The sequence below is a fragment of the Plodia interpunctella genome, chromosome 30, assembly GCF_027563975.2.
Source record: "Plodia interpunctella isolate USDA-ARS_2022_Savannah chromosome 30, ilPloInte3.2, whole genome shotgun sequence".
NCBI lineage: Eukaryota > Metazoa > Arthropoda > Insecta > Lepidoptera > Pyralidae > Plodia > Plodia interpunctella.
In genome coordinates this window covers 2,255,953-2,278,550 of record NC_071323.1, presented here as the reverse complement: position 1 = coordinate 2,278,550, position 22,598 = coordinate 2,255,953, and the positions used below count along the sequence as shown (strand labels likewise).

General features: G+C 37.1%; 2 protein-coding genes across 3 annotated transcripts; both read right to left on the bottom strand.

Annotated features, from left to right (window-relative positions):
- Positions 1-421: 421 nt before the first annotated feature.
- Positions 422-11,444, bottom strand: LOC128682624 (uncharacterized protein). Its single transcript, XM_053767484.1, has 10 exons — positions 11,224-11,444; positions 10,799-11,049; positions 10,126-10,328; positions 9,805-9,988; positions 7,603-8,498; positions 6,589-6,695; positions 4,430-4,592; positions 3,671-3,796; positions 2,839-3,000; positions 422-2,440 (listed from the first exon to the last, which is right to left on the bottom strand). Exons 1-10 carry the CDS (start codon positions 11,297-11,299, stop codon positions 2,413-2,415), a joined length of 2,196 nt encoding a protein of 731 aa, XP_053623459.1. The 5' UTR covers positions 11,300-11,444; the 3' UTR covers positions 422-2,412.
- Positions 11,445-12,359: 915 nt separating this feature from the next.
- Positions 12,360-22,371, bottom strand: LOC128682563 (uncharacterized). 2 transcript variants are annotated; one of them, XM_053767351.1, is made up of 11 exons: positions 21,906-22,371; positions 20,834-20,949; positions 20,601-20,719; positions 19,749-19,915; positions 18,951-19,157; positions 18,212-18,331; positions 17,193-17,357; positions 16,424-16,513; positions 15,494-15,637; positions 14,611-14,996; positions 12,360-12,511 (listed from the first exon to the last, which is right to left on the bottom strand). In XM_053767351.1, the coding sequence occupies exons 1-11, from the start codon at positions 22,302-22,304 to the stop codon at positions 12,487-12,489; spliced, it is 1,938 nt and encodes a 645-aa protein (XP_053623326.1). In that variant the 5' UTR covers positions 22,305-22,371; the 3' UTR covers positions 12,360-12,486. The 2 variants fall into 2 exon arrangements, with proteins under 2 accessions (XP_053623326.1, XP_053623325.1); XM_053767350.2 differs by lacking the exon at positions 12,360-12,511 and having other exon boundaries at positions 12,556-14,996; positions 21,906-22,370.
- Positions 22,372-22,598: the final 227 nt, after the last annotated feature.

Sequence of the window (22,598 nt, the reverse complement as noted above, 5' to 3'; positions counted from 1 at the left end):
GTTCAAATATTTTTTTATTTATTTAACTTTATATTTATTTCCTTTCCATTATTATCGTCTTTTTATCTCACACTCGCATCTAGGTACCTTAAGGTCACAACTGAAAATCAATGTATTGCTCCTCCGGGTAATAGTACCGCTGAGTTGTCCTTTTTGTATTGCTGCAACCTGTAACACTCTTATTTGTATTGTGTGTGTTATTAATATGAAGAACCTGTATGTGTTGTGTATTTTGTGTTGTGGCTACAAATAAAAATTTTATTTCTATCTATTACTCCATTTACTTTACTCACAACACGCTAGCGCCAGAACATTGAAAATATGCTCTCTTGATGATTCATGACCATGACCCACATGTTGTTTGTCCATCAGTTGTGAAATACTGAGGAAGTATTGAGGTTATTAAAATAAATAGCAAAGATACTATGTATTTCAAATCGTTTATTGAGATGGGCATCGTTTTGCTATTATTTAATCTATCTTAGTTATATAATGTACATCTTAATTCTGTTTTTTTTTTAAACTTGGAGCAATGGATATTGAAATAGCATAGGTACATACAAGATCTGACAGAAACTTAGCCTTTACTATATAATATTTATATTATACTTCAGTTAAAATTCTATTTTTATAGTTTGACTCAATAAGAATACAAATAACGGTAAAAATCATGACAACGATTTGACCACCACTATGACAAATTATAAATAGAAAATAACAAACGGCTTTTCCAAGAACAAATTAATACCTACATCACTATATTGCAGAATCGCAGTTTAACAAAAAAACTGAATGTAGCACACATGGAATTAGTAGGTACTTTGTAGTAGATTTTATAATAATGGCCGTGACCGTGACATGTAACAAGCATGGAATTAGGAGTTAGTAATCCCATAGTAACAGGGTAATCTTTTGACGCTGCAACTTTTATATTAATTTACAGGGACATGTAGTAAAAATATTTCCATGCAAAAGTTCAATCAACAAATTAGTACGGGGAAATAAAAAAAATGTCTTTCGACATAAATTTCTTTGCTGACCAATTCAATTTATTAATCAAACTCGTAAAACTAGATCGGCGTAAAAAGCTTTTATGAAATCATTGGCTGACGTTAAATGAATGATATGATACATGGACAGGCCTTTGTGACCCTGTAGTAAATAAAGTTCTAGCCTCTGAACCATGGCTAACCAGGTCGGCACAGTCAGAGTTTACTATGTTCAAATTATCTTTTTCAGACATACATCGTATAAAATAAAGTATCTCCCCGCCGTCTGTTTTTCGTATCACAACGAATATTTTTAAAAAACTACAGGTTTTAGGTAAATAGATCGATAGAAGAGGAATGTTTATATGTAAATAACATGTATATTATTGCAAAGTTCGTTAGTATAATATTGATGACTTAATATTTATTTACATTTTAATTTATATTCACATGAAATCAACTTTAATATCATACTCTTGATTACTATGTCTACTTGTTCTACTGCTCATTTTCGCTTGCACCAGCTACTTTTACCATTAGAGATGCCGAAGACTACATCCTTAATGTATGCCAAAGAAAGAATGGATAAAAACGAGACCTGCTAACAATGTAGGTACCTTAAATATCTAAAATATATATTGTCTTCTATTTGTATATATTATACATTCTTAATCAAATTACAATGTGGCCATATTATGTACAATTAAATTGAAAAAGTGATATGACATACAGTCTGCCAAGAAAGTGAAGAAATTCAATGAGGTCGCTGTCTCCTGTTGTCTGGCAACACTGCGTGTTTATCAACCAATCTTGACCATTATATTTGGTATTGCAATGACAAAAAAAAAGTCATCAAAAGCCGTTTTCTTCACTTTCTAGACCGATTGTAATTGATCCTCATCCCTTATGAAAATATAAATTTAACTTTTTATCACTTGGAGATCACAAATCACATATACAAGTTTTATAATTACACTCCTTTTACGGGTAGCCGTTTTTCTGGCAATTAGTGACTCAAAATCAAAGACAGAGAAAACTAAAGGCAAGCTAGCGTAGCCAAATGAGATAGAACATATCCATGCAAAACATAAAACCGCACACGGTGAGGGGCTAAATATATTAGCGCTCTGTCCCTTTATGTGTACTTCTAATAAGCGTTTCTCTTTCACAAGCAAAACGAAAGACATGGCTAAGTCTATAGTTTTCTCTGTCAGACAAATTGGATGATTCCTAAATATCCAATATGATTCGGGAACATATGACATGACTAGTATGTCATCGCTCGCGATTGCAAATTCAGACATATGTATTATCATCCACAAAGAAATCACAATGTGCTATGAAAAGTCCTGTCCGGCTACGGGTTGCGACGGTGTAGCCGCGGCTTTCTGCGCTCGACCCGGCGGTCTGCGAGTGGCAGGTGTCAGCTATCGAAACTTCGTGGCATGTACCTGCAGACAAAACATATCAATGTATCACAATTTACGCGGGCGAAACCGAGGGCAAAAGCTTGTAATATGAATATAATATTAATTTACAAACAATATTGTTGCATAAGGTATAGTGACGTACGTTATTGAGTTGGTTCATATTTGCAGTAGTTCTAATTCTTGTCAGGACCCCAATTCTCACGTTGTAAATATAAAGTCGAATTAGAAATTATGTCCAAAGTTCTTTATCGAGTGATTTTATCACAAAAATCTCTAAACCAACCAACTATTGGGTGCCTGTAGCAAAGTCTAGTGTAATATTTCTTCACACAAAACAAATAACAAACCAATCCAATTATGTTAACTATTAGTACTGAAAAAGGTTGTTAGTCTCACACGCGATAAGAAAGTATATTCACCTGACACTAAAGTCGTGTATCCAGAAGACGGAGTATCGTTCGTTAGAGAAGACCTTATAGAAGTGGTGCGGGGGGTCGGTCAGCAGCGTGTGGCACAGCCGCGGGCGCTGCGCGTGCGCCGGCGACTCCGCGTCCCAGATGTCCGCGAACGAACACCCGGTGCTGGCAAATTGTTATATGTACTATATTTTAAGTACTAGCTGTGACTTGTGGTCCTGCCTTAGATTAGAACCATTTTTCAAGTCGTGAAGTGCAAACCAAAAATTCATATTTTGATGTACACTTATAAAAAAACCATAATAAATTTTACACCTAAATCATCCTCAGTAATCACACTATCTATTAAAAACCCCGCATTAAAATGGGTTGCGTAGTTTTACAGATCTAAGGGATAGAAACAGACAGACAGCAGGAAGCTACTTTGTTTTATACTGTGAGATAAGAAACCGAAAGATTTATTCATTAACAAAAGCTAAGAATCACTATTAACTTTACTACGTAACTAAGCCTATAAATAAAAATATCCAGAACGATTCCAGATTTTTTTCATCTCATTATTATTTTCAAAAATAAGTTAAAAAGCATGTGTGACTGTATAACAAATCCATTTAAATAGATGCTTGAGTATTTTCATAAAACATAATTTCTTGCTTGTAACATTAGGGTATGTTATTTAGAAGAGTACCAACTCTACTCTCTAATGAAAATACTGTACGTCGGCGTAAGACGTAAAGAGATGAATTAAAAATATAAAAAAATAAAAATAATTTATTTATTTTTTCTATGAAAAGGTTAGATAGATATAAACTGATAGACTAAATAAACAATTTACCTGCTCTTGCCATAGCAATAGTTGTTCTCAACAATGAGGTAAATCGCCTTGAGCTTGCTAAGCTCCTGGTACAACTCGTGCGAGGAGAACCTGCCGTAAGCCTTCATCACAGAGTATGCTCGTTGTCTGGGAAAAAATACATTGATTTGAATAAGCACGAGTTGGCTAAGACGCAAAACGCCTCTTTCGCAAAATGTCTCCTAGTCGTAAAACGTCTCTTTCGCAGAATAACATTTTCGCAAAATATCTCATTCGCACAATGTCTCTTTTACAAAATGACAGGGACTTAAAATAGACAACATCCATTACATTACAACAGGATATATACAACATTAATTTGTTGTCATCGACATTTTATTCTAAGTCCCTGTCGAGACATTTTGCGAAAGAGACATTATGTAAAAGAGATATTACGAGAAACATTTTATGACTAGGGGACATTTTGCAAAATAGCCATTTTACGCATGAGCCCACGAATTATTCACACATAATAGTGCTTTTATAAAACGCTCGTAACATACAACTCAAATTACATAGTCTAAAATTGAATACAATATATTGTATTCAACATCAATGGACGTACATATCAATTATTATATGTATTTGATTATATGAGAATAGTAACGATTTATTTAATTGTGAAACATAAAACACGTAGCAAGTCACTGCATCCACACGTTTTCTCTACACGATATGGGGAAAAGAGACAGCATGTGGTGGTTAGCAACGTACTACATGTTTCGTGGCAGGCCCTCTAACCTCGCTTCAAAGTGTTCGTAGTGCGGATGTGCGACGACGGGCCGCCTGGCGCTGAGCAGCACGGCCGCCAGCGTCGGCAGCGAGCCCGCGAACGCGGCCGTCTCCGGTGTACTCGTGCGGATGAACGACAGCAGCTCCTCTAGTGGCGGGTTGCTGTATTCGTCTTTACACGAGGGAAAATTTTATGTTCTTTTCATTTGCTATAGTAAATTATACACCTAAAGCTATGGAATATTGCTATCTATTGCCGATAAAAGGTAGGTAGTTACGGTAGTTTTTGAGTTTATCGCATTCATTCAGACAGGCGCAACAAGACATATATTTATAAATGCTTACATTTAAAAAATGTAAGCGTTTATTAATTTATAAGGAAAATTTGTAGAAGAGTTTATGTGCAGGACACAGGCTAATATTAGACTCGCCTAGGTGTCTTTTAGCACTACTATAGGTTTACTAATAAATAGAAGTAAGAAAATGCACGGCTTTTCACAGTCCAGGATTTATTGTCTATATCTATACTATATTCTTAGTCTATGCACTATTCTATTTATAATCTATCACTGTCTATCAATTACTGTCTATACATATACACAGTCTCTATCTGTAATTAATACGATAAACTATGCTATCACTTTAAATAATCACTGTGCACTCTCTAGGTACTGGTATCACTGCACTGTACTGTGTCTACCACTGTTCCTAAGACTGACTGAACACTAACTGAAAACTGTTTACTGAAACTGTAACACTGTTTACTCTAACTGTTCACTTTAACGAAACTGTTCACTGTTTCTTCTGTGCTCAAATAAAACTGACTGTTTATCACTGAAACTGACTGAAAACTATTATAACTACTATAACTGAAAACTGTGTTTACTGGAACTATTCACTATAACTATTTCCATTGTTTTCAAGAGACCTTAGACTGAAACTGACACTGACTGAAAACTAATTACTATAACCTAAACCTGTATTCACTGTTTACTGGAACTATTCACTATTCACTATTTCTTCTGTACTCCACTGTTTTCAAGAGACTGGAACTGGTAAAATAAAAAACTGTCCTGTCGAAGGACTCGGAGATTCTTATATACCCTGACAGCGACGAGCAATTTCCTGTTAGAACACTGTAGAAGATTCCAGTAAGAACTTTTTAGAACAAAATCAAACTTATAGCGGAAGATTATGATGTTTGCCTGGTACTGTAAGAATGAAACAGCGTAAAGGATGTATTTACTTCTCTTTCGCACCTATTGCAAAATGGGCGTTTCTAGAATGTTGGCTATTGTTCTGTGTGTGTGTGTGCGGAACGAAGGCTTGTAATTGGTTCTGGAGCATTCGATTATTCCTGTCTCGTTCCTTCTTGCTGCGATCTATATATAGCCTTCTGTTTTCTTTTGTTGTAGTAGTTCTAGATTTTTCGGCCATCTTTGCATCCGTTATATTAGGAGTATAGAAGTTCATTGAATGTTCATTGATGTAGCCTTTCTCTGCCTGTTATATTTATCTGTCTTTGTCTATTACTTTACGATTTACTACGCTACTTACTATGGACTCTTCGGCCAAATTTACATCCGTTGCACCAAGAATACAGAAGTTCATTGAATTTTCATTGATGTAGTCTTTCCCTGTCTGTTACATTGAAATTTATTTCGCTACTCACTATGAACTTATGCAATCCGCTTGTGTAAGTGTAGACGTACTATTTTATTTTTTATTAATGAATGAGTTGTCGCGTACAGTTTAGGAGAGGCCTATGTCCAACAGTGGACTTCTTGTGGCTGAGATGATGATGTACAGTCAACAGCACATCAACCTACACAATTTCATTGCAAAGTCGCAGCTATTACCGCGCCATAGAGGTTTATGCAGGGTAAATTGATGTGCTGTTGACTGTACATAATAAAATAGTGTACATGTAAAACATACAAATAGGTGACTATGTAAAAGATACTAATCGTTTCTACAGAAATATATTTTAGTAGACGCTAATTCTATATTTTTTCCCTTAAAAACGATACATGTTCACAAAACCATGAACCGGTTTGACTTTAGAATAAATAAATCGAAATCGTCAATAAAATGAAAGAAATAGTGCTGTTATCGGCTCCCAACTACCGGTTCATTAATAGCTTAATTATAGTAAAATAAAAACTTACCAATATATGAGAGTTCTTCGGATGTGTTTATTGTAAGTTTATACGCCAGGGGTAGCAGGCATAGTGCCCAGAACACAGGTATATATTTCTTGGAGGTCTTGGGAATTCTGAAAGCGGCAAAAGTTATTGACTGAGCGGGCAAGCGAAAAGTGATGTTCCAGAATAGTCACGTATCAGACATTTATGTTTATTATATTTCATAATTAACAACGATATTATCTAAGTACAGTCGACAATAAATCAACCGATACAAATTCATTGCAAATTCTGCATTGCATAGAGTACCGTTAAGGGTAACTTAATGTACTTCCTGTACTTAGATATTTTCACGATTAAATAATGTCAATTATAATAATGCGATAATTAAGAAACTAGGCAAACTTAAAAATAAAGTGAAATCTGATGAACATAGTACATCATATGTGGAGGTCTAACTTATCTTAGAAACAAGCGAGAGGATTATATTATTCTTAATGCCAGCTGAGACAAACATAATTGGATGTGTTGTGTTGTACGCGAAGACATGAGACTTCATCCACATTTAAACAATAAACTAAAAAAAACAGGCTACAAAATTAGTTTTAAACTGCACCCCGGGTCCTCGCTCCCGTAGGAATTTCGGGATATGTGCTATGCCAGGATATACAAATTTCACCCAAATCCAACCAGTAAATTTTGTCACCATTACCATCTACGTCATATAGAAACTTTTGCATTTATAATATCAGTGGAACACGTACGCGATAAATAAATAAATATATTAGGACAAATCACACAGATTGGGCTAGCCCCAAAGTAAGTTCGAGACTTGTGTTATGGGATACTAACTCAACGATACTATATTTTATAACAAACACATATATAGATAAACATCCAAGACCCGGGCCAATCAGAAAAAGATAATTTGCCATCATGAACCGACCGGGGATCGAACCCGTGACCTCTCGGTTCAGAGGCAAGCATTTTACCACTGCGCCACCGAGGTCGTCAAAAAAGTTAAATGGTTACACTTACAAATAATATTTGGTGTTCATCATGAGTGCGGCCACGACGCAGAGTTGCGTCGTGAACAGCAACTTGAGTCGCATCACTATCGCCGCCATCGCGCCGTACACGACCAACTGCGACACATTATAGAATATGGCCGCGTCCACGTTCAACTGGCTCAGGAACTTTATCACATTATCCGGGGCATCCGGTTTCTCTGGCGTTTCTTTATATGCTTTCTCTATTTCCGTATTTTCAATGCCGCTGTCTTCTGTATCGCTGTCCTTATCTTTTTTAACAGATATTGCTTCTGACTCTTTTTGTTTTAATGTACGTAAAGCATTTCCAATCCAATAGTTGCAAACGTTAAATATACCAAGAAAAGCAAACGGTATTAAGAAAGTATTCACCATATTCATAACTGAACTCCAAGGTAGAAAGTCAAATTCTTCTGAACACGTATACATTAATGAATGAAAATTTTTATAATCGGTAAACTTTGAGAATAGTATGTCCCACACATGGTTATCCTCTTGCACCTCTAAGAAATCGTTAATCATCTTTTTCAAATATATAGACGCGCACACAACTATACCGCTTCTTAATAATACTAGCCACGCTTCAACAAATAAATCCAAACAATTTTGGACCTTAATGCGTAAATTGCTGAATAATAAACTATATATTGAAGTTACGATGAAGAACGAGGTATATAAAGACGATTTTAGCATATCGTTTCCATTTAGGAGCAAGACAGCCAGATGTAGGCCGCAAAAGTGTGAATGTAACAACATACATAATGTTTTACAATTTATAATTCGTAATTGCTCCATCATGAAGAAAATAGCGAGTTGCGTTAGGAATATGAACTGGGTGAACTGCCAGAAAAGCAGGCACAGACAGTTTATGATGAATATTGTCACCTGAAACAAAAAGAATATAAATATTTTCACAAACTTTTATCTTGGTTGAGTGGTACCGCTACAGGAAGTAGTTTTATTTTATTTTTAAATTAATTAAACCTCTACTAACATAGTGAGTTCTTTTGTATACTAACAATTGTGGACTTTGGTCTGAAATAAACGATTTTTATTTATTATTTATTTTATCTGTTTTGCAGTCAGTGAGTGTCCCACTTTCAGATTATTTTGCTAATAAAAATGCAACATGAATACACTGTATAAGAAGTATATTTATACTATATGTTGCCCAGGCTTAATAGCTATATAACAAAAAAAAATCATTCGAATCCGTCCAGGATTAGCGTGTACAAACAGACATACAGACAAACAGATTTGTTTTTCAAATTCTTACTCTATTGCTATGACTCTTATCACAATTTTGTTTTTATATAAATATATTTAATGTACAGATTTTTTTCTACTGTTTTATTATATGTATTGATAACTAGCGACCCGCGCCGGCTTCGCACGGGTGCAATATTATGCATGCATGTTATATACATATAGGCCATCCTCTTGAATCACTCTATCTATTAATACATCCGTTGCGTAGTTTTAAAGATCTAAGCATACATAGCGACAACTGGAACCGGCTTTGTTATATACTATGTAACAATTAAATTATTGAACAAATTAATAAAATAATAATCAAAAGGTTAAGGGCAGAGTTATTTTCCGGATCTTATCAAAGCCTATGTACCCGGTGGGTAGATCCAATGACATGATTTAAATATAACCTGTATGTTAACACATTGAATGGTTCAATGTTATTCATTTGAATAATAAGGAATGTTGTATTGTAATTCTGAATTGTCAATGAGGCCGAAAATCATTTACATTTGCACAGTATAATAAATAGTATGCTCCACAAAAAACTGTTTTTTTCTTATCCGAGCTTGATTTGGTGTCTGCAAAGAATTTGGCATTACATTGATATAAAGTGTGAGGTCTTTCAAATTGCATATATTATAATAAGTTTTACCTACCAGTAATGTGGAGAAAAATTAAACTTTATTATTTTGTTTGTATCAACTTCTGTTATTCCAAGTAATATTCTACCATGTACCAAATTTCATAATCTGTTCAGTAGATTTCGCTTAAAAAAGAGTAACAAACAAACACAAACATCCTCACAAACCTTTACATATACGTATTAGTTATTATTACCTTACATGATACAAGATTGCTATAGACTATATTTTATCTCAAAATTCCCACTGAAGCGAAGCTCCTGGCAACATCTAGTTTTTTATAATTAAAAACTCGCCTGCAGAGTGAAAGCAGCTCTCCGGTGATTGACCCTGAGCTGCATACTGAGCAGCCAGGCCTGCAGCAGCAATAGGGCTATAGCCATGTTCTCTCTCTGATTTGGAAGCCATTGGACTCGAGTGCACTCAACATGGTTCGCGAAGTACTGAACTGCAGCTAATAACCCTCCAAGTACACTTTCGCTGGCAAAATAAAAATTATTTTACAAAATTCTTTAGTATGCTATGATAGCCCACTACCAAATAGACATCAGTAGTTGAAACTAATAGGTAACTAGTGAAAATAAATACAATAAACAAAAATCATAATCTACTCATACCTGAGGGCAGTAGCATGCAGGAACAAGGCCGCCAGTGTCAGTGCTGACAGCCACCATATTGCCTCCAAGTAGAATATGACTGGTTGCCCAATGCCTACACAGCTCTCCACAGGCGACAGGTCATAACCTCGGCTCACTGTGTGGCACTGTCGCGTGTTATTAATCCAGGGCTCTAAATAGCGGTATAGGGAGGCAATTAGAACCTGAAATGTATTTTTTTTTTAAATTACAAAAATTATGTAGAACTAGACTTAACACCATATTATGGTGTATAAAATGTATCTAAAAATAATAAGAAAAATAATTATCGTCATAATGTCTGTAGGTTGTGACCACCAGTGGCAGTGGCTCTCTTGAATCAGTTTTCATTATGCCAGATTATATACAAGCCTCCCAAAGGCATCTGATGAGTAATCATATTACACACATTATCATCAACAGCTTTTGGCTGTCCACTGCTGGACATACACCTCTTTCAAGGTGGTTCACTGAGGTTGGTTTTGGGTGTTATGTATCCAGTCACACGCTGCAATTTTTTGCAGACCATCTAAATACTTCGCTTACATAGACACAAGTCTCAATTTAAGAATAAGTCTATTAAAATGTGAGATCAAATACACTAATAAAAATAAAATCAATAAGATTTCAAAATAAATAGTCAAGTTATACCCACCTCTGGATGTATATTGAACCTGTTAAAAGCATTCACGTAGTTTGGATATTCCACTTTCTGATCATTCATCAGTTTGGACATACCCACAATGAAAGGCCTCTCTTCGACCAGGGTTTTGTAGAATGAATAGTAGAAAGCTGATTCAGAGTAGAATGACATCTCTCGTTCCGTCTCAGACAAGTGTGAGAAGTGTGTGACGTTTTCATAGATAGTTGACACATATTTATAGTGAATCCATCCCAGGATAAAAGCTGTAGTATAAATTGATCATTATTGTTTTTTGAATTATGCATTTGCTATGCAATATTTGGCGATGTAAAATAGTCCGATATAACTCATATATACTTTACTGAAAAGCTCGCTCTTTTTAGATACATGTACTGAAACAAATTGCAAAAGTTCTAAAATGTTATGTACAAACTTACCAAGTGTGGTTAGTGTACCGAATTTTACGATTTTTTTTATGGATATATTACCCTTTTCCTGTACAGATTCAGTCATTTTCTATGAATATTAAATGTCGATCGTACGTGTTATTTATTTTGCTTTTAATAATATAACTTTTAAATCATTTTAGGATCTAAAATAATTAACTTTTCAGAGTTCTGACAAAAGAAAAACACAATTTCTGTTTTACTGTCATTCTGACACTGACAGCCTCAGCTGGACTTTAAGGCTACGAATTCACTATTGTGCATGCATGCATAACAATCCACCACCGTGCAGTGAACATTACAATGTTTTTTATCTGTGGTTCCCGTGTTGTAACCCGTCATCACAGACCAAAATGGTCAGTGCCCGTAATACTTGTTATATTATGATAATGTTGGCGGTAGCCGCACTGCCTCTTCACACTTTATCTTCGCGCGTCCCAAGCTCTAAATGTAAGCATTAAAGCGGTACTACTGAGCGCGACTTTGAGAATTAATATTCTTATTGGGGCAGTGCCCCGGGGCCTTCAAGGACTAGTGAGAAATTCTACCCACATTCGGTATTTTCATGTAATACCTACCCAGTTTTCATTTGTTCATTAACATAAGTTACAATATGAATTTGGTTATTTTTTATGTAGTCATCTCTATTACGACTAATATGGATTACTTCAAATTTGGAACACGACGAAGTAGTACGATTTTAAATAGTGGGGGCCATAGTTTATTTTTTTCCCCAAGGGCTTTTCTATATCTAGCTACGCCACTTAATGACAGTGTGATTATTAATATTATACTAAGTGATTTCCTAGTTCCTTCCCAGTCATTAGACGTCGAGCTCAGTGTCCACTTTCTTACTTTTTGCTCTCCACACGCACGGTCATTTTGGGTCTATCTGGCCGCTTTGTATGTGATTGGGAAGTTTTATAGAAATGTTCCATCTCATTTGGGTACCTACATTACATATCATAAAAAAGTTTACGCTAAAATGTTTTGTAACTATCGCACTTTATAATATTTGACATTAGACAGAAAGAGACAAAACATATAGTTTTTATGAATAACAGGGATAATCTGGAGCACCTTCTTTTAAAGTTTATGTAGAAAAAAAGAAAACATTTTTTAATATATGCCATTAACGAAAATGATTATTCCCAAGAACGTCATACCCTTACGGATATTATTTCACATAGATATATAAAAAAGGTTTGTATCTTCCGGCTTGTAAACATGTAGCAGCTAATTATAATATTTGTACTACGTCGAAATTGATTCAAACCATCTGAAAAAAGGGGAAAATTGGTCTATGATGTGATAACACAAATGGTAAATGGACTATATTTTTATTTGGTATATTTAGTTACAAACAATTTCATAGAAATCAATAACAACGGGAGCAGTACCTAAACAATTGACTAAGCGTAACTACATGACTATATACAGATGTGTAATTTGTGCTAATGTCCGACCGGAATTTCACCGGATTTTCAGCCGAAACCGAACCGAAAAAATATAATTATTATAGTTTTTTACATAGAATAACGTTTCTATTGTCTCAATTTATGGCCTATATAAAGGCCTGATAACACATAAAAGTTCTTATATAAAAAGTAAATGCATAAAAAATTAAGACTACTAAATAAAAAAAAAAAACACTATGTTTTAATATCAAATTAATAGGGAAATATTAGTTACGGGATTTTGATTTTTTTAATTCTCATTAAAATAAATGTTATTGGAATGCTTTTTAACTCTGAATAGCTGTATTTATGAGGACTGAAAATCAATGCTAGGAATTTTGTTCAGCGTAACACTGAGCACGCATACTCTAGTTTTATTTGTGTTAATTTTGTGTCAATAAATGTTTTTATGTGTGTGTGTGTGTGTGTGCAATAAAGTGTTATTCTACCCTATCCTACCCTATTATTATTTTTGTCATTTAGTCAAGTGTTTCATTCATTTGGCTGGTTTTAAATTCTTGTGTGGTGACCCTTATTAGGCAAAGACCTATTGACCCAACGTGATTGGTTTCAAGGAAATATGAATTATAACTCATCAAAAATATTTTGTCATCTCAGAGCAATCACGTTCGTGCTGTTTACGCCACATATTATTACACTATATAAGATGTAACTTCACAAGATATATATAGATTATTGTAAAGGGACACTCTGGTATCATTTACCAATATCAACCAAGTGTTCGCTCCATAGTGGTGACACCCATATTGGTTACTCCCACATTTTGCCTTTATAAAAATAAATTACTTTGCCGAGAAATAGTTTCTTTGGTTGTATTGAAAGTTTCGATTGAATCGTTGGACGAATTATTAAAATATGACGTGAAAAATTGCTTATGAAGGTGTAATTTGTAACAAATGCTATGATTTTGAAACCTATACTACATTTTATTGCCGAAACCGAATATTCGATCGGACACTATTATTTAGTTACACAGACTATATATTTTATATACAATAACAGGATAATTACTCCATTACTTTGCTTATTTACATATACTTAGCATATACAGTCTGTTTATAAAGAGTAAAAAAATAAAATGGGGCACTGTGACCTCTTGACACTGGGTTTATCAACCAATCTTGAACGTTACATTTGGTATTGAAATGGCAAAATAATGTAATTCGTATCGTGTGGCGTGTGGTTCCGCCCTAGAATGGGACCACTCCATATCCTCCCATGGATGTCATACGAGGCGACTAAGTGACATAAAGCCTAGATAGCTGATAGGCTCATTCTCAAAGAGAGAGGTTGACGTCAAGCAGGCGGCCAAAAAAACAACAATTTTCTATTCTTTATAGACAGACTGTACGGTATACTTAGAGTATAAAATAGTATATATACTATTTTCTACAGAGGTAAAAATCTATTGAACCGAATTCAGAATACATACTACATTTTGTATAACAACCGGACATTTTATGCCTAAATACATACTAAATATATCAACGTAATGGGCGATCCTGCGAGCGTTTCGACCGCTGTCATTACCATCCAAAGTTCAAAGACCGTAATTCTATTTTTTATTTTATCTTATTTGGAAGGTTAACAGCCATACATACCTTATAGATACAAAATTAAAAACATTCAGCCATTTATAAAATAACTGTTGCTACTTACTGCACGGATTTTCATGCGGTTTTTCAACTATAGATAGTACGATTCCTGAGGTAGGTTTCGGTGTATAATTATGTTTTTACCCGAGACGGGTCGCTAGTCTATAATGTAACAGTAGAATTGTAGAGTCGGTTCCTCCCTAAAGAATTTTGTTGAAAGGCCACGACAGCGGTCTAAACGCTCGTTGAAATCACCCAATATTCAAACAACCATCTACGCAAAGTAATATAACGGATGTAAGTACCGCCACCAGCTGCTATTGTTGTCCTCATCTGTATCTGTTTCGTCGTCCCTTTTACTGTCGCCATCTTGTTTTTCTTCTCCACCATTTTGTGCTACTTTACCGTCATCTTTTGTTTTGTTGCTTTTCGCGCCATCTTGTGTACTAAGTCCGTTGTTCGATTCTGTGGTGTCTTGCGTATCTCTGTCTACGTTTTGTGTATCCTGTACACTTTTCGGCAATTTTTCCCTCCCATTTTTAACGTCTAAATCATTTGTCTTTGGTATTACAATATTGCTTTTAATCTCTTCGTCACATTTCTCAATTACTTCTGTATAGTCTTTGATTGGCGTGTCTGATTTTAAATTGCTCACAGGCAACTTAATTTCAGATTCTGATGGCATTTCATCCTGTGACAAAAAATGTTATAAACATTGTTTTCTCAAATGTTATAGTTACTTTCTCAATAATAATTTGCTTATTGAATAAAAGATTTCTAAGATTTCTGTATCTGATACTACTAGGCAGTGTTGAATTATCCTCATTTTAAGTTTAATGCGTTAAACATGGTCCATTACATTTTACAAAAGGCATATTTTTGTGGGTAGATTTCAATGTTTAACAACATTTAACTGACAATAGAATTGAGCAAATTACTAAAATCTATTAATTAGAAAAATATATGTAAAAATGCATGATGTCTACTCTGCAAGAAAAGAAAATGTATGATGTTTATCAAATTAATATATGTTAATACTGTGAACACCTCGCAAGGCGAGGCTGTGTGTACTGAGAGCAAGCTTTGCTCAGTTCAGACGCCAGTCTCTCACAATTTTAAAATAATTTTTCTACCTTGTAGCTACTTTAAGTTTATATTAAGTTAAAGAACAGCGAAATTTGAATGTACCTTTTCACGGGCGACGTTGTCCGCGGTGCCGGCGTCGTGGGCGTCGACCTTGGCGAGGATGGTGGTGCGCTGCTCGAGCTCGGTCTGCGTGCCGCGGTCGTGCGTCTTTATGTCCGGCTCCAGCTCGGGGCCCAGCTTCGACGACTGCGATAACATGTCAAACCTGATTGATCTGTTTGTTTCATTCACCTTCCGATTTCGATTCACCGTTCCGAATGACACAAGTTCTCACACCTTAGAGCTCAGTCACTCAAAATGAAAAATTACATTTTTTTTTGTAAAAAAAAAAACTTTAATATGTATGCTTTAGATAAAATAGATTTATTAAGGGTTATTATGATAATTCATAGACTGTAACAATGCAGTGGGATACGAAGATATTTTTTTTTCTCTATGTTTTTATTTCTAAGCTCTTCGAGCTTCGTCTTTAATTCTTATTTCTCATTATATGTTTGAATTTTATGTGTTTCAGTAAATTATTTTTCTTTCTTTCTTGTGTCGTTCAAAGTGAAAAGAACTATTAAAAATACTTATTTTATGTATCTTTTCGTATGCTGAAACGTGCGTGTGACATGACAGATGTTGCAGACATCGTAAATCGTAAATCCCAAATAATAACTACAAATGAGAAAGTATATTTGTTTTTACAGTCCAGTAGATAATGCGTGAAGAGTCACGCATTATCTACTGGAGTGATCGTTATGAAATTTGGTACACGGGTAGAAAATAACCTGAAATAACACATACGGTACTTTTTATCTCGAAATTCCCACGGGAACCAAGCCCCGGGGCGCAGCTAGATAATACATAAATAAACAATTAAAAAAATCACAATTATATAATCTGGATGAGCGCTAACCTAGTCAGATTTTTGCACATTGAAATGACTTAATATTAATTGCAAATGGATACATAAATAAAATAAATGACCTCCATATCCAGTTCCCTGATGGTGTCTTTCGCGTTCGCGTCGAGACTGGCCTCTGTCTCCGCGCTAAACGCCACGTAGTCTGGCAGGTCCTGCAATTCCAACCATTTTGAATCAGACTGGCGGCCTGCCCCGGCTTCGCTCGGGTAAAACCATATTTTTAAAAAGTAGCCTATGTTACACTTTAAAGGTTTCGTTTATCTCTGTGATCAGAAGGGCACATCAAAAAGGGTTCAGTAGTTTTTGAATTAGTTACAAACAAAAAACAAAACTACAAATCATGTACGCTGGCGCTCCAGGAAGGGGGGGCTGCGGGCCCCGACACTGCCCCCTGTATACCCACCAGATGAGTCCTGTGCGCCCTCCAGCCGCGGTAGTCGGCGGCGGCGCGGCGCTGGCGCTCCAGGAAGGGGGGGCTGCGGGCCCCGACACTGCCCCCTGTATACCCACCAGATGAGTCCTGTGCGCCCTCCAGCCGCGGTAGTCGGCGGCGGCGCGGCGCTGGCGCTCCAGGAAGGGGGGGCTGCGGGCCCCGACACTGCCCCCTGTATACCCACCAGATGAGTCCTGTGCGCCCTCCAGCCGCGGTAGTCGGCGGCGGCGCGGCGCTGGCGCTCCAGGAAGGGGGGGCTGCGGGCCCCGACACTGCCCCCTGTATACCCACCAGATGAGTCCTGTGCGCCCTCCAGCCGCGGTAGTCGGCGGCGGCGCGGCGCTGGCGCTCCAGGAAGGGGGGGCTGCGGGCCCCGGCTCTGCCCCCTGTATACCCACCAGATGAGTCCTGTGCGCCCTCCAGCCGCGGTAGTCGGCGGCGGCGCGGCGCTGGCGCTCCAGGAAGGCGGGGGCGGCGCGCCCCGACACCCATGACGTCACGCCGCTCGGCATCCCGCCCACGGCCGGCTCCTCGTAGTACGTCAGCACGAACTCCATGCCCGGCTGGTGACCAATCATCTCAAGATATTTAAACAATAGTACTGTGAACGCTAAATTCAGATCAGATTCAAACAAACAGACAGAGGCTCACTTTTGCTTGCACCCTAAATGATTTCTGGAATATATCTGTCCTTGACCGAATTTAGGGTTTACAGCTTGAGATAATTTTGAAGTGAAAACTTCTTTAGCGGCGTTGTGCACTTTTTGTGATGGACAACACGTGACCTGATCGAAAATTCGTAAGACGTTAAAAATCACAACGGTCATATTCAAGTTTCCATTTCTACCCGCACTCCCGGAGCGCAACACTTTTTTTTGACAGTATTACGATTTCGTAACTATATCATATGGCTATTCGACAGGGTAAAAAATTAAATGTATGAAGATATTTCAATAATCAAACACGATAATTAAATGTAATTTTAATTAATCAGTTTTATTAATTACGAGAATTACTATTTTTTCGATCTCATTAAAGTATATTAGAAATATTTTTTGACTCCAAAATCCGTGACGTCACAATACATAACTGTCACACAAGCTACACATAAAATATTGTTCTTGACATTAGAAAAAAAATCTGATTTGACTAGTCGGGAAAAACCAATAGTTGGACAAATCACACAGTAAGCTAGCTAAAAGCTAGCCCCAAAGTAAGTTCGAGACTTGTGTTACGGGATACTAACTCAACGATACTATATTTTATAACAAATACATATATGTATAGATAAACATCCAAGAAAAAGATAATTTTCCGTCATGACCCGACTGGGGATCGAACCCGGGACCTTTCGGTTCACAGGCAAGTACTTTAGCACTGCGCCACAGACCGAGGTCGTTATAATAGTTGTACAAACCTTGTCGATGCCGTCCAGCGACTTTATGGTCATGTGGCTCCAGAACTCGGACACCCTGATGGCGTGCTTGGTGACCGGCACCTTGTGGTGCTTGCACGACCGGGATGCTATTATGATCACCTGCAAGGTACGTATGCGGTACTACTTGGAAGTTAAACATCAACAACTTCGCGGGTGGTCAGCTGACGTCATACACTACAATGTTTTGACATATACGATTATTATAGGGGGTTACATATATTTCAAGGGGGATTATTGAACGAGCGAGCGAAGCGTGCGAGGTCTACAAATCAAGCAAAGAAGCGGTGGTGGTGTAATGGTTAAAACGCCCACGTGTGGATCGAAAGGTCCCAGGTTCGAATCCTATTCGTGCCACATGAGTTTGTATACAAATCTGACTCATGTATAGTAGTTTTCATCGACCACCACTTGCTTCCGGTGAAGGAAAACATCGTGAGGAAACCTGCACACTGGTATTATGAACTTGTGTGTGAAATGGAGAAGGCAATGGCAAACCACTCCATGAATAATGCCAAAAAAGTTGTTGTGCGTGTTTCATTCCACGTAATGACCACGACCCTCAGACATGAGGAATACGGCTATGAAGAAGATGTATGTATATGTTTGCTTGTAACGCTATAACATTTGAATTAGAATGGTCCTATTCTAAAGATACGATACGATACGAAAAATATGACGACGTATAGTCTAATCTAATCTGTCAATAGTAATAACTCACCTTGTTATTGACGGGCACAGCCTTCTCCGTCTCTTTCTGCTGTTCTATCTCTATCGCTTTCCTCTTGGCGTGCGCGTGCACAGTCGGCCGCGAGTTATCGGAGGCCGCGGGTGGCGCCGGCGCCTTCGGCTTCTCGGTGTTCGGGGGGTTTAAGTCGAACTCTTTGTGCCGCCGGATGTACACGTAATCGCGGTTCGCGAACAGACGCTGTGAGAACCCATACTAATATTATAAATGCGATAGTATGTCTGTCTGTTCAGCTTTCACAGCGGAACCACTGGGTCGATTTTGATGAAATTTGGTATGCAATGTAGTTAAAATACCCCATTCAAACATGGGCAACAGAAATAAATACATACATATTACACCAGGTTTACACGAACTTATATCTAACCTCACATTTACACTCAGCCCACTGCCACTTCTCCTGTCGCTGCCGGAAATATTTCCCTAAATACTTCTGCGGCAATAACGACGCGAGTGAGCATTTACACTCAGCCTTCAAATTCTTGTTCTCTCTCTCTCTCTTCTTTATTTATCAACTCGTAAAAATGACTGACGTCGATCTCGTCGAGGTTGCTGGTTCGACATCATTATGTCTGACCATTATAAGTCGTCCCATATTACCTGCTCAATTTGTACTCAAGCACTCCTGTCTGTGCCGGGCAGCGGCAGTGACAGCGCGAGTGATCTATTTACATACCGCTGTCCACGGGATGCTCACTTCCCTGCCCAATAGCGCTGAGTGTAAATGTGGCATACTGTTAATGAGCAAGTGCAAACTGTGACAAGACTCACCGGCCACAGCACCTCCCAGTGCAGCACGGTCTGGTCGTCGAGCCCGTTGGCGCGGCGCTCCACGACGCTGAGCGCCGCCACCGACGCGTCCCAGTAGCGCCGGTAGGCGCCGTCAACTTGCACCGCGGCGAAGTCCTGCGCGCGCAGCTCTTTGTACCGCCCGTACACTACAAGTGCCAATGTTGGAGGATAAACTTCATTTTACACCCGTTATGGGGCCTATAACGGTTTGGTTCTTAACTTGAAAAACTGTGGCTGATAACATGTTATATTATAAAGTTGTGATATGCCACAAAACTATACTTGTGGGCTCCTTGGTGTTCTTGGGCACCGTAAAGAATCTTTAAAGGCTCCGCGAAAATATTTGTCACATTGAAAAATAAAATGAATCAAATAAAATATATAAACATATATGTATAAACGACCTCGATGGCGCAGTGGTAAAGTGCTTGCCTCTGAACCTATCGGTCCCGAGGGTTCGATCTCCAGTCGGGTCATGATGGAAAATGAACTTCTCTGATTGGCCCGGGTCTTGGATGTTTATCTATATACGTATTTGTTATAAAATATAGTATCGTTGAGCTAATATCCCATAACACAAGTCTCGAACTTACTTTGGGGCTAGGTGATATATTTATTTATTTATATGTAACCTCATAACATAAAAAACGCATTGTAGAAATTATTTTTAACATAATTTAATTAATGCCACAATATCATTACATAGATCAAGAACAAGAACAGTGTCAGCTGTTAAAGCAGTTACACATAAAACAAGTTCTTATTTAGGACTCCATCAAATACTTAGCTTTCCATACAAGGTTCAATTTTATCTTTTAAGTTAGATTGTACCTTTGTAGGCATAGTATGGCTGGCCGGGTTTGTACTGCTTCCGCCACACGATGACGTCATCAGCCTCCATGTAAGGCGTCCACCCCTCGCTGTCGTCTACCGGCTGCGGTTCTTTACAACTGTAGTAATTTAAAAAAAAAACATTAAACCCATTTTCTACTACTTTCTCAAAGACACAAACTAGCTCAAACAGTATAGTTTGAATGGGAACAATTTGTTAGGGCTTAGCTCACCTGCAATAAGCAATACCAGGCAGTTTCTTGTCGATGACGAGTCTTTTACCGCAACGAGCACAGAACAGAGTTTTCTTTGACAGCTCATTTACATTCTCCAATTCTTTTAGTAGCTCCTGAAGCAAATATGTCATTTGCATTACAAAAAAGAATATAATATGTCAAACAAAATACTATGTGATAATGTTGGTTACCACTTTTCAAGACTACTATTTCAGCCAAGTCAGAAATATGAAGCTCCAATTTTGATGATTTTATTTATGTAACTAATGACAATAGTATACACTATTTGACAATTTCTAATTGGATTTTACTCCACTCAACTCCATTAATAGTGCCAAGAAAGTTGCTATGACTATGAAGAAAAAGACTAACTGGACTTTTCAAATTAATTTATTTATATATACACATTGCTTGACAAAGAGTTATCTTTCTGATGCAATGTTTATTATTACTTTTAGGGGACACCAGTGCGAGCACCAAAAGGGTGATCAGTCCTCTCATACTGATAACATTTCTCCCAGAGTACACAATGTTTGTTAACTTTGATCATTGCCAAATTAGGTTTTAATTTCCTATTTCTGCATGACCTTCAACTGTTTGCTTTTCATAACACCTTATTGTTTACATATAATTAAGTAATACATGTATAAAATTGGTACAGGTGACGTATTTCATTAGATAAGATAGATCATCTGTTGAGATTGAAGTATATCACTGTAAATTTATAAAGTAAAATTAGTAGTAAGATTATAATAAGACATGTAAGAAAAAATAATTTTACTGCTTGCCCCTAACATTTTTGTTTGTATAGAACTAATCTATAAAATAGTATTTCAATATTACAGGCCTATGTTTTTAAGTATTTAAATTTTTAATATATTTTTTTGTAGTAAGTTGTTTGACACCATAGTAAGTTGTATTTTGAAATAATTTAGATTTGTTGTTACATGTCTTAGAAACAAAACCCAATTGTGAGAGACTTTTTGTGAGTTACTTCTTTGCGCATCATATAACAGTGTGGCACTTAACCTCTAGACAAGACTAAGTCGTATGATAAATTAAATCTTACTTGCATCTCCTCGTCTGTAATATTGTTTTCACAACTGGGCGGCATACCATCTTTGTGACTTTTGTATGCAGCTGTAGCAGAGAGGAGCAATGTTTGCCGTGGACGCAGCCAAGTGTGCCTGAACCTTTGTAGAACTTCCCTCACGCCTCGATCCCTCCGGTACCTTCTCACTACTGTATTCAAGAAATAATTCCGCCTCCATGAACTCCACAACTTCATAATACTCGATTCATTCAATACAAACGAAGACATACCCCTGATATCACCCCTATATAACTTCCAAAAGCTGTCTATAGACACACATTTCTTAGTAAAACGTGTAGAGATTAAGAAATGATGCAAATTATAGTTCCAATTAGACTTATTGTAAAGTATTTGTCTGAATTTCCTAAATAACATTTCGAGTGATTGCGAAATTATAATTATAACCCCAAAATTGTAAAGGGGCCCATTCGCGGCTGTCCAGCTTTAGTTGTTCGCGAAGCAGGATGAAAGTTGCCCAGAGACGGACCTGCATGCATAGCAATACCGTCGCTTTCGAGAAATTATATATTATAATTATTTGTATATATTGAATCTGCAGAAATCTTAAGAGATCTCTTGATACCTTTTGCAGATATCTACAAAGAATATTTCCGAGAGTATTTCCCTCAGATATTTTATTCCTCACCGTTTCCGTGCTTACTTTACCGA